A 14,361-nucleotide genomic window follows, 5' to 3' on the forward strand; every position below is an offset into this window, starting at 1 on the left:
CGTGTGCTGAAGCAATAACACCAAATATGTCCTGGTTCTAGCATCTCAAACATGAATAGATGCTGCTTTTATGTCATTTAACGTGAATATAATTTGGGTTTTGGACTGTTGGTCGGACAAAACTAGACATCTGAAGACGTCACCTTGAGCTTTTGAAAACTTGTGATGGCCCTTTTCAATTTTTTTACATTTTATAGAGTAGAAAATGCATCGGTTCATTTAAAAAAAATAATTGCCGTCCTAGTATAGAATATATCACAAATGGGTTTCACTATCCACTTCAAATATATGTACTGAATTCAGTATTAAAGCTTGTGTCTCTCAGTTGCTCACAGGTGACAGTGAACAACACCTCATCTTTGTAATTAGAAAAACTATTAGTATTTAATTCGACACTTCCTGAACTGGTGACTGTGACCCTTCTCATACATCTGGCGCCATCTGTTGGCGGATCACCGACTGTCAGCATTAACAACCCAACAACAAGAACAACAAGCTTTCTATTTGTTGATGATGGTACCATTGGTTCAACTGAAGGATATATTCTACAACAGGCCATTTTAATGTCTCCTCGTTATTACCAATCTGCACGCATACTGACCGAAGTCACTCAACAAGAGGATAGCAAAACCATTCGGTTCAACCAGACAGGGCCAACCAACTGTAACTGCTCCTTTAAGAGCTAACAGTTTGTCTTTTCACATTCTGCATCACAGGAGAGATGCTCATTAAAAGCGCCTCCATTCCTCACTGTTTCATCAAGTGAGACTGCCAAGCTCTTTAACTCAGTGTTCTTGATGTTTGTGCTGTTTGTGTAAAACCCATCTGTTTCCTCGTCTCTCTGTTGGCAGAGGGTCCACCTCATCCGTATGCTTCTCTTTTTGAAGTCATGTCAAAATCGCATTTTTATGCATCTAAGATATCCAACTTGTCATCAGCACTCAAGCAAAAGTCAAGGAGGGTACTCTTTAAATAGCTCCTTTTTTCTCTTCATACACAATACATGCAGGAACAAGGCTGGCAAAAGAATCACAGATGTGATATTTATCATTGGTTTCAGACATAGATAAGATCATTTTAACTTTGCTTTTGTGGCGTTTTATGCTGATATTCAAGCTGTAAAAACGTTTCTTCTGCCTTTGTTTTTAGGGTAAAGTTAATGAACGGAAATACAAATGGAAAGACAGACTGCAGCTAAATAACCTCCCTCCAAAGCACCAGTTCTCTCCCTGGGTGAGCAAAATTATATTAAAGCAGGGAAGATCATTAAAGAGAAATCCTGTTCTGGGCGACTGTACTAGAAGGAGATAGTGCAGGAAATAATTTCACAGGTCTAGGCAGCGAGAGCCACCAGTGAATAATCAACATCAGTGAACAAATCAACCACACGTTCAGCCGCAAACACAACAACATCCGCGGTTGCTAAACCGTGTCGTGATTTCAGAAACATTCATCTATCACAAAGCTATAGTTTGAGACTGAAAACCTCCGTCACAATGATTACCACTTTAAAAGCATGTCAACGTGTTAAAAAGAAAAGAAAAGGGGGGGGAGGTATAAATAAATATAGCTCACTTCCCTGTCGGAAAGCTGGCAGGTAATTTTCTCCAGCTGCTCTAAGTGTGACAATCCCACAGGGACTGAAATCTAATATTAACAGCAAATCATTATGTGGGAACTGTTCTTCCATGACCCGCCGTCGTACCTGTGTGACTAACTCAATCTAAGTAATTGAGATATGCTCGCAACCAGAGTACAGTCCTGCTGTGACAGCAGAGGGTCACGCAGAGTGTAGTGGGACTCCAAACACACCTCAGCACTGCCGATGATTTACATGTCTATATGCTTTGACTGACAGGCTCTCTTCTCTTCAAGTGATGCTGGTCTCTTTTGGTGCCTGATGAAGTGGTTTTTTTTTTTTGATTGACAGCAAAGAAGCGAGCTGAAATTGACATTGTATAAAGTGGTGAATGCCCATGGGGGGGTATCGTCATACATATTTACTATAGTGTAGTTATTCAAAACAGAAACACAAAGTCATGCAGCCAGCTGCACCATCCATGTCAGCATATTACAGTCTAATTGGAGTTTTTTTTACGCTACACTGGTGTCAACTAAATTGCTCTTTAAGGAGAAAAGAAAGTACAAAATGTGAGGTGGCATTTGAAGCTGAGCTGTTTATGGGGAAATTATAAACAGATTGATGCTGTTACTGTAAAACTACGGCTTGACAATGAGGCGAAAGCGTTGATTACATTCACTGAAGCGCCTCAATGACACGGTGTATTTTGCTCAGTTTCATTCCACAATGATGTATAATGTACTGATACCACTGGTAATGATTACATACTATACATGGACCTCCTTCATGTTGTCAATGATCCCCGTGTGACCAATTAATCAACATAAAAGGCGCTGCCATTGTAGTTCAAAGTATTTGTAATAATTCAATATGATGGCCTGCCTCCACTGTCCAAGAAATCATTTTTAATTGTCTCGTTAGAAGATGCCGGAGCTGTGGGTTGGAGAAAACAACAATAGCTCTGTTTCCGCTCCACTTCCACAGATCTTTGAAGCTTTCCACTTACCTGTGCAAAGCTGCGGGCCCAGACGTCCTTTTCTTTTTTTTTGGAACCACAGCAACCTGGCTGGCTCTTTGAAAATCCCTGCAAAAATAGAAAATCACCAAGTGGTGCACTTTGATGGAGGACGCCTATATCATGCAACAGTCGACAATACCAAACACTGACCTCATTAAAAACTATTGTCACCAAAAGGGTTTCTGGGCTTGTAGCGACTCTTTTCAACTGCGTGACTAATTGCTGCAGTGAATTTTTAATGAGAAACAGTTTGGCTATTATATGAATAAGTTATCTTACAAAAAAGGGGTAAAGTTTGTCCTGCTACATGTACATGCCATGAAGTACCACAACGGCTACCGCCAGTACAGGACTGTTTACGTGCCAAGAAGCAGACCTTAATGTTCTGTTTAACAGTTTAATAAAAACCCAGTTGACATTGTTTTGTCGGCTTCATGACTTGTTCTCATTTTATTGCTCATTTACATGATTTTGATGACATGTTTCAGAAGTCTGCTGCAGAAAACGGCCCATTACTTCTGTTTAAGGTCTTAGACTCTACAGCTGTAAAATATAGGATTTTCACGTGATTTATATCCGGGATTGGTGTTGACTTCTGACATTGTAGTTTCTTTGTGAGATTTCTAATTTCTTTGTCTGTGAAAGACTTTTTGACAATCATAAAAGGGGAATATACAGTATTCATTCATGCAAATGTGCACGCCCAGTTTGTGACAAAGAGAAAAGTTACCACATCTTTACCTCTACACGTTGGATTTTGATATGGTCAGAAGAAAAGGAAAAACGCATATTTAAAAGGAAGAAATCATTCATTTTGCAATTACTCTTATCGTTTTGACACAAACAGCGGTGGGGCCTGTGGGATCCCAAACCATGAGGGAGTAGAGTTACGCTAATATCAACAACAGGCAGCCTTAGACTTAAGTCTTTTAACTTAATGTACTCGTGACTTTGCATCACTGACTACAGGAGATAAATAACACACAGAGGTTCATTCTACAGTCGGAGTTGACCTCTGTCCCTGTGGGAATATAAAAGAAATAGAGGAAAGGATATTTAAAGCGGCTATAATTGATATTTTAATACTAAATGAAAATGTGAAAACAACATGAAAGGGGGTCGTTCCTAGTGATGGAGCTTTAGATAATTAATATCTAAATTAGCAGCTCCCTGGAGCTTTATAGTGAGTTTCAGGTCCTTGTTTGGCGTTAGTTTTTCAACCCACAACTGTCGTTGTCGTTCAGCTATATCAGGCAGCTGTTTTGTGAGAAATATCCCTAAAAACTCACTGTGCACTATGTTACCTGCTCAGAACCAAACAGCAGACAGACACAGTTTGCAGCTAACTTAAAGCTAGCTGGTGAACAGAGTGGAGCTTTCGAGAGTGTAGAGACCAAAAACAGAGCTAAAAAGAGAGAAATATTGGACTTACATTCACCTGGTAAACAGAAACATGACTCCGAATGCATTATAATGTTGCTCCGTGACTGCTGGGTGTGTAAATAACATAGACTGTAAATAAGAAGATACAACAGTTGGCTAAGCTCACCATGTTATCAACTTCAAAGGAGGTTGAGTTCACAGCTTGTTTCTCCTGCCCCCACGTGGCCGTTACTGAGCTAAAGCTAGAGCTGACGGGCGTTACAATTTACATTTGTGATTGACAGCGCGGAGAACCAATGAAAAACCTTCCCTTCAAGCTACTACGCATGCGCTACGTTATCGAACCTGGCATCCAGGAAGTGAGGGAAACGCTCACGCGCTCTGCTGTCAGGAGGTAAATGTATCGCTTGTGGCACGTCACTAAAACAGCACGTGTGAATGTGTCGGTTTCATCCCGTGTAAACATGTCGGTAACGTCCACTCAGTGTGACACGAAGAACAACAACAGGTCGATTCACTCGGACAGCGTGGAGGAGGTTCATAACGTCCCGATGCACGTCATCATCAGACCGATCCCTCCGGTGCTGGATGAGCTGAAAGTTCAGAGTATCATGAACACAATAAAGGTAATAATGTTTTATTTTGCACCTGTGAGTTTTAAGGCAGTGCAGTGAAGTGTTTTGGCCTACAACACTACTGGGACTTAGCTCCTCAAAGTAAACTCCACTTTAGGTTTATGTTCATATTTGTGCTTTTTTTAATTATCTCCTTAATTCAAATTATATCACCACTGTAGTACTTGTGGGAATGTAGAGGTTTTATATCGACATAAAAAAAGAGTTTGCATAACATTTAACTTATTAATTAATTCAAATTAGTTGATGACTGAATTATGATGTGCAGTATTTTCCACACAGCAGCAGACCAAGATGTGAGGAGATAACATTTACACAAAATATGTTTAAATATTAAATTAAATAGGCTATGTATTTTGTATTGTTTTAGTAGGTTAGAGTTAGCTCTTTCTAAAATCTTGGCTATGGCCCTGGATTTTAGTCAACTACCCAATATTATTTAAAGTACTTCAAATTTGCTCCACCTCTACTAGCAAGAACACTTTGATAGTAATCCAGTAATCAACTCAGACCCTGAAAGGGTCCATTCTGCATAATGAATACTTTTACTTTTGATGCTAAAAGTAGAATTCGCTCATACTAATTCTGTATTTGTACTTGAGTGAAATGTATGTATTGTGGTGTATCTCTAAAGTCTGAGTACTACCTCCACTGCTGCTACAATATTCCTACAGGAGCATGTTTGGTAGTAACGTTTAGCTACTCACTCATACTGTAGTTTCCATCTTCATCATCTCAGTACATATGACCGTTGTATCAATACTTTTTTTTTTTTTTTAATACTTACACTGCCTGTATGAGTTAATCATCGGTTTGTCTTTCCTTCAAGGCCGAGAGGGGGGAAACTACTACTACTCTTTTGGAGGCTGTCACAGGTTCGCTGCGTATCAGAGGCTGAACATGTCGACCATCCCGGCCAAGCTCATCAAATCGAACATCTCAGGCCTCAGCACTTACTTGGGGGCTTCGACGCCTGACCTGCGGTGACGCTGAAAAGGTGACACTGAGGCTTTGCTCGGGTGGTTCACACACACCAACACAGTTTTGACTCTTCTTTCACTTGGGGGACTGCAGAACAAAGCATTTACCAGCAGGGGGAAATGTAACTCTTTAGTTAAACACATGACATTTGTCATTTCAAACCCCTGAAATGTAATTTGAATTAAATTTGTGCTTTTATAAATTATACATTTTTACCAAGTGGATTACCTGTAATTTAATAGCTTTATCCTTGTAAAAGCAATTCAAATGGTGAATTCCCTGTGGGTACTTTATTGTACATTGCAGCGCCATCTTGCTGTTTATTTTTGTACAGCAAATACAGAATTTTCATTAATAAGAGGATATAGCTAAGTGACACTACACAGCAAGAACGGTGCCAAGTTTTTAGTCTTTTTTTCACTTTTTGACTTATCATAGTAGGAAAACTTATACTTACTTATAACAATAAAAATGTTTTTTGTTTTATTCAAGTGTCCCGGTAAGCCATGGCAGCCTGACAGTGAGCCAGCATGCACAGCACTAGGACCTCAAAACCGAAGCAGATTAAGGGTGTTCAGCTGTCATTCATTTTATTATCTACACCTGTGCTTTTCCTGCTGTGACATCTCAAAATGTGTTCTGTGATAAAATATGTAATTAATCCACCAGTGGCTTTCCTTCAAGTGAACCTTTTGAGCTTCTTCTATTGAGTTCTGGGAAAATATTTTAAATGTTGTCATAAAGTTAAGTTGTTTAGTCTAAAATGATATCAAAAAACCCCTCTTTTTTTTATGTACTAAAACTACTAACTAACTATGACCAAATGTTGCAACTAAGAAGCCAAACTTTATGAAATGTTACGCACAGTCAACTTTGATTGTGACGTTCAGATGGCTCAATAAGGTAACAGAGAGGCGCCTATAGAGCAGATGGTTTGCAGAAGGAGTCAGGTGTTACTTATGTCAAAACGCAAGATGTTGTCGCTGAGTTTGCTCCTTCCTGTCATCAGTCTTTCTCACTCGTCGTCTCTATTTCCTTCAACCTTCCTGAACCAAAACCATTTCTCACTTCTTTGAAGTGCCATCAGACAAAATCATTTCATATATTTTTGTAAAAAGTACTGATTCATAGCTTACTCTTCGTACTATAGTGATACTTTAAGAGTATAAATGCATTCCACTTACAGTAAATAGCATGCACAGCCATCATGTGGCTTCCTAAAACATGCAACAATGATGATTGAGTAATCTTGACGCACGTTTGTTGTTGTTACCGACCTTGAGACTCGACCTGCTTATTGAATCAAGTCAGTTCCTGAGCCCCTCTGTCTTGGAGGAAGGAACTGTAGGTTTGCATAATTATGAAAGTAAACCATACATCACAAGGCAGTGCGCAGAGACGAGGCCTTTCCGACATCAACGCCTTCACAATGCGAGCCCAGAGCCGCTTAATGGCCTCCCTTTGTGGCCACCGAGGAAATGGAAGGGAGACCCGAGGGCAGCTTTTACCGACCGACCCTGCAGGACTCTAAATGTCTCTTCTGAATCGTCGCGTGTGAGAGGACTTCCTGTGGCTCGCTCACTGTCTGGAAGTAACCATATCCTCAAAGGCATTTTGACACGCAACACCGGTATGAAAAAATACATTGCACCTGTTGCTTCTGGGAGCGGTTTTTCATGGGTGGTTCTGTACGCTTTATCTTTGAGGATTTAACCAGATCAAGGGGGTTTAGGGGGCTAAGAAGAGGAAGTGTTTGTGGCCATTTTCATAAATGGATTGTGGCCGTGTCAATTCTCATATAGCTTCTTTTTTTTTTTTTGGCTGTTTTACTCAATGATGACTGAACAAATTATGACTGCTTTGTGTTTGGAGACGCCTCTTTGATGCTTTAAGCAGTTTGATTTGTTCTGCTCAGTATAGTTTATCTGCTGCAACATCACCAAATAACTGAATTTATATTTTACATTTTTGTTACCAAGAAGAAAGTTTTTTTGGTTTTTTTTCTTGAATGCAACATTTTGGAGTGATTCTGACAGTATACTTCAAACATGTTTTTACTTTGTTCTTGGTATTTTCTTTGGCCCTCTGGAGGCTGTGGGGCTGCAAGCAGCAACTTAGCTTGTGCATCCTGTGGACAAGGTGTTATATGTTGATTGATTGTGTTTGGTGATGCAGAGAGGATCACTTACTCCTCTACAAGAACTCACTAAACTACCTGCAGTAGTTTAGTGAATTGCTGAAAAATGGTCTGTTTGTTTTTACTATAAGCAGTGTGAAATAAAGGGCACAAATCAGCCCGTTGTTTACAATCTCTTTAAAATTTTACAAGCCTGCCTTTTCATTCTTTTTTTTTTTTTTTTTCTTTTTTTTTATGGCAGATTTCTCTTGGGATTTATAATAGTTTTAAAAGAATGTAATAGAAAGAGCTTTTCCCGTCTGTCTTCTAATCACTGCTGAGGCGATAAAGTGGCAGAATAAAAGTACCTTACAAGATCGTAATCATTTTGTTCTGGCTCTCTCTCCTGTAGAGTCCGTCTACATTTAAATTACAGCTAAAAAATGATCTCTGGTTAGCCAGCTCACCCATTTGTTCCACTTGGGGGGGCATTACAACCAAATCCTCTTGAAAGAGCTTAGGTGTTTGAGGCAATGGTGACTTCTCACAGCTTCCTATCCGGAATTCCCTCAGACTACCGGTGGCTGCCGGCGTGTAATTTGTGCCAGATTTGCAATGCCGTATCCACCCTCTGACCTCACCACTATGTGCTCTGTGCAGTGGACGAAGCATTCAGATCCTTTACAGATGTAAAAGTACTAACAAAACACTAAAAATACTCCAATACAAGTCCTGCATTGAAAAGTATATAAGTGTATTCAGGAAAATGTACTTACGTTATTAAAAGTAAGAGTTCTTAATGCAGAAAAATGTCCCCCGTGACTGTTATACTATTCTATAATTGGAGTGGAGCTTATTTTAAACTATTTTGTATCGGATCACCACTAATCTGTTGATTATCTTCTTGATTGTTCCATTTGTGTAGTGAGAAATGCTGTCACAATTACCCAGACACCTTCACAATGCGTTTTGTCCAAACGTCAAAACCATTTGAAACAATTTGAAAAAAAATAAAACAAAACATGGCAGGGACCATGAAATGTTTTCCTTTTTTTACATGAAAAATGATTTACAAAAGTGTACATGAGGTATAATAGCAGTAGGTTGTATTTCCACACATGCATCAAACTTGCCCTTCCAAGACTAAAAGGGCTGGTTGACTCATTAGAAGGCATCGTCTGTGGCCAAACATATTATCATGGACCTCACGTCAGCTTTGTCCTCTTCAGTCAGCACTCGATTGACTTCAGCTGAGCCCAAAGTCTGTGCCGTGACATCACACATCTGAGTCCACATGCAACAACACAACAGCGAGACAAACTGCTCGGTCAGGCAGGTGGGTGATTCACCGACATGTTGACATGTGTGTCTACTTGCAGCTGTCGCTAGGAGATTAAGCCTGATTATTAAACAGTGCCTGAATCATGATGTTACAGATCCCCTCTACGAATGCTATGCTGAACAAGGACGAGGGAAATATGTGATAGGCCGTTGTTTTATTTAATTTATGATATTCCTTGGCTTTACCTCAATAAAACGTTCACCTTCACCATAACTATTTGTCTGCAACACCTAAACCTTACCTAAACATTACATACACTGAGAAACAGGGGAGACAGACCTCCCAAATCCCATCAAAAGACCATAACCAACGGTGAGTTAGACGCATAAAAAAATGGTCCTGATTTTATCTTTTCAATCATTCCCTAAAACAGCTGGGTACTGTAGTTTCTAGCAAACGTTATCGACGTTATTTGTATGTCACACAGTGCAACATTGTGGCTCACTGGTATGTTTTTAATATTTTTTGTACAACAATGGAACTCAGAGGAATAAAGTATATCTGACTTTGGCTACACAGGCAGTACTTGTTATAGGATCAATTTGTAGTTTTTCTTGTCTTTTAACGGGGTTTGTTTGACAGCAAGAAACATCAAGAATATCTCTTGTTTTCTTAAACGAATGTCAGGGACGACATTAACCAGCTCTCTTGGATAAGACATGTAAGCAAATGTGCCAGCAGCAGAGGAAACCAGTGACTCGTCCACCGCCCCTCAGCCGTGCTGAATAATATGAGTGAGTGCTGCCCTGCAGAATTAAACAGGCTCACTCTGAAGGGCTGTGCACTTAAATGCAAATGTTTAATGTGCTCAGGAAACTATAGCTACTGCTGTACCTCGGCCTCACCTGTGTGAGACAGAACTTATCATTATGCCATCATTTGTCTTTTTATTCAACGTTTGCATTCGCAAATTGAACACTAGTAGTGGAATATAATTACGTATATTTATTCAAGTACTGTACTTAAGTACAATTTTGACATACTTGTACTTTACTTGAGTATTTCCATTTTATGTTACCTTGTACTTCTACTTCATTATGTTTCAGAGGGATATTACATTTTTTACATTTATTTGACACTAGTTCTTTTCATTAAAAACAAATGATACGCTTATATGATATGACAGTATTATACTACTAATCTATATTGTTCTAATATAACACTTTCAAAGAAGACATTCTGCATAATGATAACTTTTATTTTTCAAGTATCATCTGTCGTACCACCAGACTTTAAAACAGCTTCTTTCCTCTGGCTGTGAGACTCCTTAACTTATCCTCCACCCATTTATAGTAAAGGTTTTGTGTTTTTCTTATATAGCAAAATGGGACTACAATCTGCATTTCGTTGTGCAACCCTGTTGTACAATGACAATAAAATAACCATGTAACCTTGTAAATGGAGTACTCTAAGAGAGTATATTTCTACATTTACTGAAGTAAAGAATCTGAGTACTTCTTCTACCACTGATAGACCCAAAGTACAGTGAGGCTGATGGAAATGTCATTTGTTTTGCAAGTCATATTGGACAAATATAAACTTTGACCTGATGGTGGCACTAGCAAGTCAACGGATCCCCAACATTATTAATATTAATTCAAAAAAAAGACAGGAGCGTGTGTGAAAAATTCAATGGCAATTTATCCAATAGTTGTCGAGACATTTCACAAAAAACTCAGCGTATCACCAAAGTCAGTAGGATTCATCCTCTGGGGAACATGAATATTTGAACCAAATGCAATGACTATAAATGTTATAGAGATATTTCACTAAAAGCCAAACATGTCAACCTCATGGTGGCGCTAGAGGGAAAGACAAGGCATCACGAAAGTCATGAGGACTCATCCTCTGGGGAACATGAATGTCTGTACCAAATTTCATGAAAATCCATCTTCTAAACTGATGGACAGGCAAATGGACGTTGACGTCTATAAAATGGCAAAACATGCAGTGCAGCGATAGAAAACCTTCCTCAGACAGAGCTGCTGTTGTCGGAGCTCTGTGAAGCACGACAACACAGGACTCAGTGGGTGGCAAACCCAACATGCTGTCGCTTCATCAGCACGGGTAAATTAATCTACTTCTTCCTGACCAGCAAAAGAGCGTTTCACAGCTCCATGAAATAGGAGAGTTCTTCTAAGAACGCTTCAACTTCTGTCTTTAGTTCCAAGTCAACACACTCTCACAAACTGGTTCACACGCTCCACAAAGACACACCCTCAATGTACTCTAAATGTAATAAAACTCGCAGCAGCAGCAGCAGCAGCAGCAGCAGCGAGTGTCTGAGACTTGCAGCATAAATTTTTTTGCTGATAGTTGAGGGGATTTGACCTTTAATGTGTTATTACTGCATCATATCAAATATCACAACTAATTTAAATCAGTTTGTGTATGAAGTCACATCGAGAGACAACCTTGTTTTTGCCAATTGAAATTTTCACACAGCCTTTGCCACTGCAGATTCTTGTGGTTGGTTGGTTCGCGTCCTTTGTAGGACCTCAGAACTCCTCCAGCAGACAGTTTTGGTGTATGATGTCTTACTATTGATGCAGTTGAGGCTCACGTGGTTGTTTGTGGCTGGAGGAGACTGTCGGGACATAATTGTCCATTTGCCACTGTTTTGTTTTTTTAAACTCCGGGCAGCAAGCTTGCCATTCCAGGATCATCTGTTTATTTACTCACACTCAACTTTCTCCTGCTGTCTAAGAGTGTAGACCTTTTAATATGGGGACTTAAGAGTAGGATTATTTACTCCATCTAATGTAAGCCTGCTTGTTGCTGTGCTATAGTGATACATGGTCGAATATTTAAGCCAGGCTTCATGAAAAAGATATTCAAATTCAAGAACTACTTACATTTGACTTGACAATTTCCATTGGCACAGAATTTACATACAGTTCTCCAAACACCTGCACAATTATATGTAAGCAAGCTGTGTGAAGATATTGAGTTTGTTTCGCTCTTGTGGTTTACCAGCCAAAAGAAATAAGTGTCAGTGGGTGGCCGCACCATAAACATGTCAGGCTATCACAATATAATAAACTGGAAATTAACTGGAAAGCAAACTTTAGTCCCTAAATGCCATTTAAAGACTCCATCGCATTAACATTTGAATTTTGCAAGTTTAACTGACTTACTTACGCAGTACATTTACTCATATACTGCACGTACAATTTTGTGGTATTTGCACTGAAGTACATTTCTTTGAAAATTCATCTTATTTTCTGTTCCAATACTTATGTTTGAAAGCTATAGTTATGAGTTACTTTGCTGATAACAAATTTACATGCAAAACATTTGATCAGATGCGTTTATGTGGACTAAACTATTCAGCATTATATTACATAAAGTTAGACATTTTATCCACCTTCACCAGCAACACTAAGATTCTACTCACATATCAGTGCATGATAATAATGATATAATATGCAGTACACTCACGCTTAATGTGGGTGTTCTGCATGAGCCCTTTAAAAATCCCACAGTGCTAATGTTTCTTTAATATTTCTGCTATTGTGTGTTTACATCTGAATCACTTTTTCTTTTAATGTATCACTGTACGATTCAACACTTATTCTGCATTTGTGATTCATAAGAATTTGGCCTATTTACGCTGAGTTATTATTTGTGAGTGTTTTCACTTGAGAGGTTACTGTAACACTGTGCTGCTCGCAGCTCCTCCCACCCAGCTATAAGAGCCCAGTTGACCAGGTACTTATCGTCCATCCCTGAAATAGACCAGTCCTAACTGACTTGTGGAAAGTCGGTCAGCTTTATTAAAAACGTCCTTTTTTTTCGCAGGTGGTTACATGCAGCCTGCATACTGAGATGCCGGATTGGTCCCTGCGTTTGTTCTCGGTCTGATCTTACAGAGGAGCAGGACCGGGACTCGTAACTTTTAAAGATGACTTTTGCCATGCTGCGGCCTGTGGCGACACACTTGATCTATTCAGACTTGACCATCACGTCCGAGGATGATGAAAACCGCAGCGAAAGCGACGGCAGCTCGGAGCAAAGTTACTGCGACTCCAGCGAAAAACGAAGACGGATTTCGCGCGAACTGGATGGCGAGCCCCCGGTGGTCGTGAAACAGAGGAGCGCAGCTAACGCTCGGGAGAGAGGCAGGACCCAGAGTGTCAACACCGCGTTCACAGCTCTTCGGACTCTCATACCCACCGAGCCAGTGGATAGAAAGCTCTCCAAGATTGAAACGCTTCGACTTGCGTCCAGCTACATTTCCCATCTGGCCAACGAGCTTCTTCTCGGAGACGGCGGCGCTGATGGACAGCCGTGCCTCGGCGCGGTTCATGCGCAAGGAGAGAGCGGGGCGCTGAAGCCGCGGACCATCTGCACCTTCTGCTTGAGCAACCAGAGAAAAGGGGTAAATGCCTGTTTTACTCTCGCGGCTTCAAATCCAATTTATTTTAAATGCAAAAATAAATAATGAAGTGAACACAGACAGGTCTCTTTTGGTTTGATCGTGCTTTTTGAGAATATTTCGTGTCATGCAGCATCTGTTTCTCTTTCAATCATGAGCACTTTTGTATAACTCCATTATGGTTTGCGTAAAACGCACTCTACGCACGGCACATGTTTGGCGCTCGCTGAAATTCATCACACAGTCAGACATATGTTCTCTTTTTCTTATTTTTGACTACTGTGTGAGTAAAACAAAATGTGATGTACAACTCATTTAGTAGCTTCCTCTTGCATTTTGAAATAAATGTGACATCAAACAGTGAAGCTGACAAATAGTTGTTGATTTGTAGAAAATATCCTGTCAAAATTATGTAATTATTTTCATTAAATACATTAATTTCTGGGGCATTTAAATTAAATGTTGTTGAATTTTTATTTTTTTCAGATAAAGGATGCCAAAGACTGTTTAAAAATGCGAAGGATGGGTCCGCTGCGAATGAGGCGCTGACTGAAGACCAGGGAACTATTAGCAACCTGAAAATCCTCAAAGACTTTCTCAGGGAAGAGTCGAAGCTGGTGTTACATAGCGCACACACACACACACACGCACACACACACTTACATGCTGGATCAAATGATGGAACCCAAGAAGAGACTATTTATACTTGACTGAGAAATTTAATCATAAGCCTCTCAAAGATGCAGTGCATTTGTTGGAAACTTATGGACTTTTTTTAACCCCCCCCCCCCCCCGAAAGTTTTAAATAAAATATATTTTATCAAAAATAAAAGCAGTTCTTTTCCTGATTCCCAGGTTTGTCTGACATCGAGCAAACACACTTAAGAAGTCATGAAAGTTAATCATTTCAAAACATACTGTATTTC

At 39.7% G+C, this 14,361-nt stretch overlaps 2 protein-coding genes across 2 annotated transcripts; both read left to right on the plus strand.

Moving 5' to 3' along the window:
* The first annotated feature begins 4,342 nt into the window (after positions 1–4,342).
* Positions 4,343–9,417, plus strand: srxn1 (sulfiredoxin 1 homolog (S. cerevisiae)). The gene is made up of 2 exons (XM_031844742.1): positions 4,343–4,633; positions 5,420–9,417. Exons 1-2 carry the CDS (start codon positions 4,382–4,384, stop codon positions 5,603–5,605), a joined length of 438 nt encoding a protein of 145 aa, XP_031700602.1. The 5' UTR covers positions 4,343–4,381; the 3' UTR covers positions 5,606–9,417.
* Positions 9,418–12,714: 3,297 nt separating this feature from the next.
* Positions 12,715–14,116, plus strand: tcf15 (transcription factor 15). The gene is made up of 2 exons (XM_031844739.1): positions 12,715–13,438; positions 13,922–14,116. The coding sequence occupies exons 1-2, from the start codon at positions 12,962–12,964 to the stop codon at positions 13,982–13,984; spliced, it is 540 nt and encodes a 179-aa protein (XP_031700599.1). The 5' UTR covers positions 12,715–12,961; the 3' UTR covers positions 13,985–14,116.
* Positions 14,117–14,361: the final 245 nt, after the last annotated feature.

Source organism: Anarrhichthys ocellatus, unplaced genomic scaffold (genome assembly GCF_004355925.1).
Source record: "Anarrhichthys ocellatus isolate YVR2014 unplaced genomic scaffold, GSC_Weel_1.0 scaffold5, whole genome shotgun sequence".
NCBI lineage: Eukaryota > Metazoa > Chordata > Actinopteri > Perciformes > Anarhichadidae > Anarrhichthys > Anarrhichthys ocellatus.

Coding starts and splice junctions, on each gene's coding strand:
- srxn1 (XM_031844742.1), top strand. CDS start 4,382: ATGTATCGCTTGTGGCACGTCACTAAAACAGCACGTGTGAATGTGTCG. Junction 4,634..5,419: donor TAATGTTTTATTTTGCACCT/GTGAGTTTTAAG, acceptor TGCCTGTATGAG/TTAATCATCGGTTTGTCTTT.
- tcf15 (XM_031844739.1), top strand. CDS start 12,962: ATGACTTTTGCCATGCTGCGGCCTGTGGCGACACACTTGATCTATTCA. Junction 13,439..13,921: donor TGAGCAACCAGAGAAAAGGG/GTAAATGCCTGT, acceptor TATTTTTTTCAG/ATAAAGGATGCCAAAGACTG.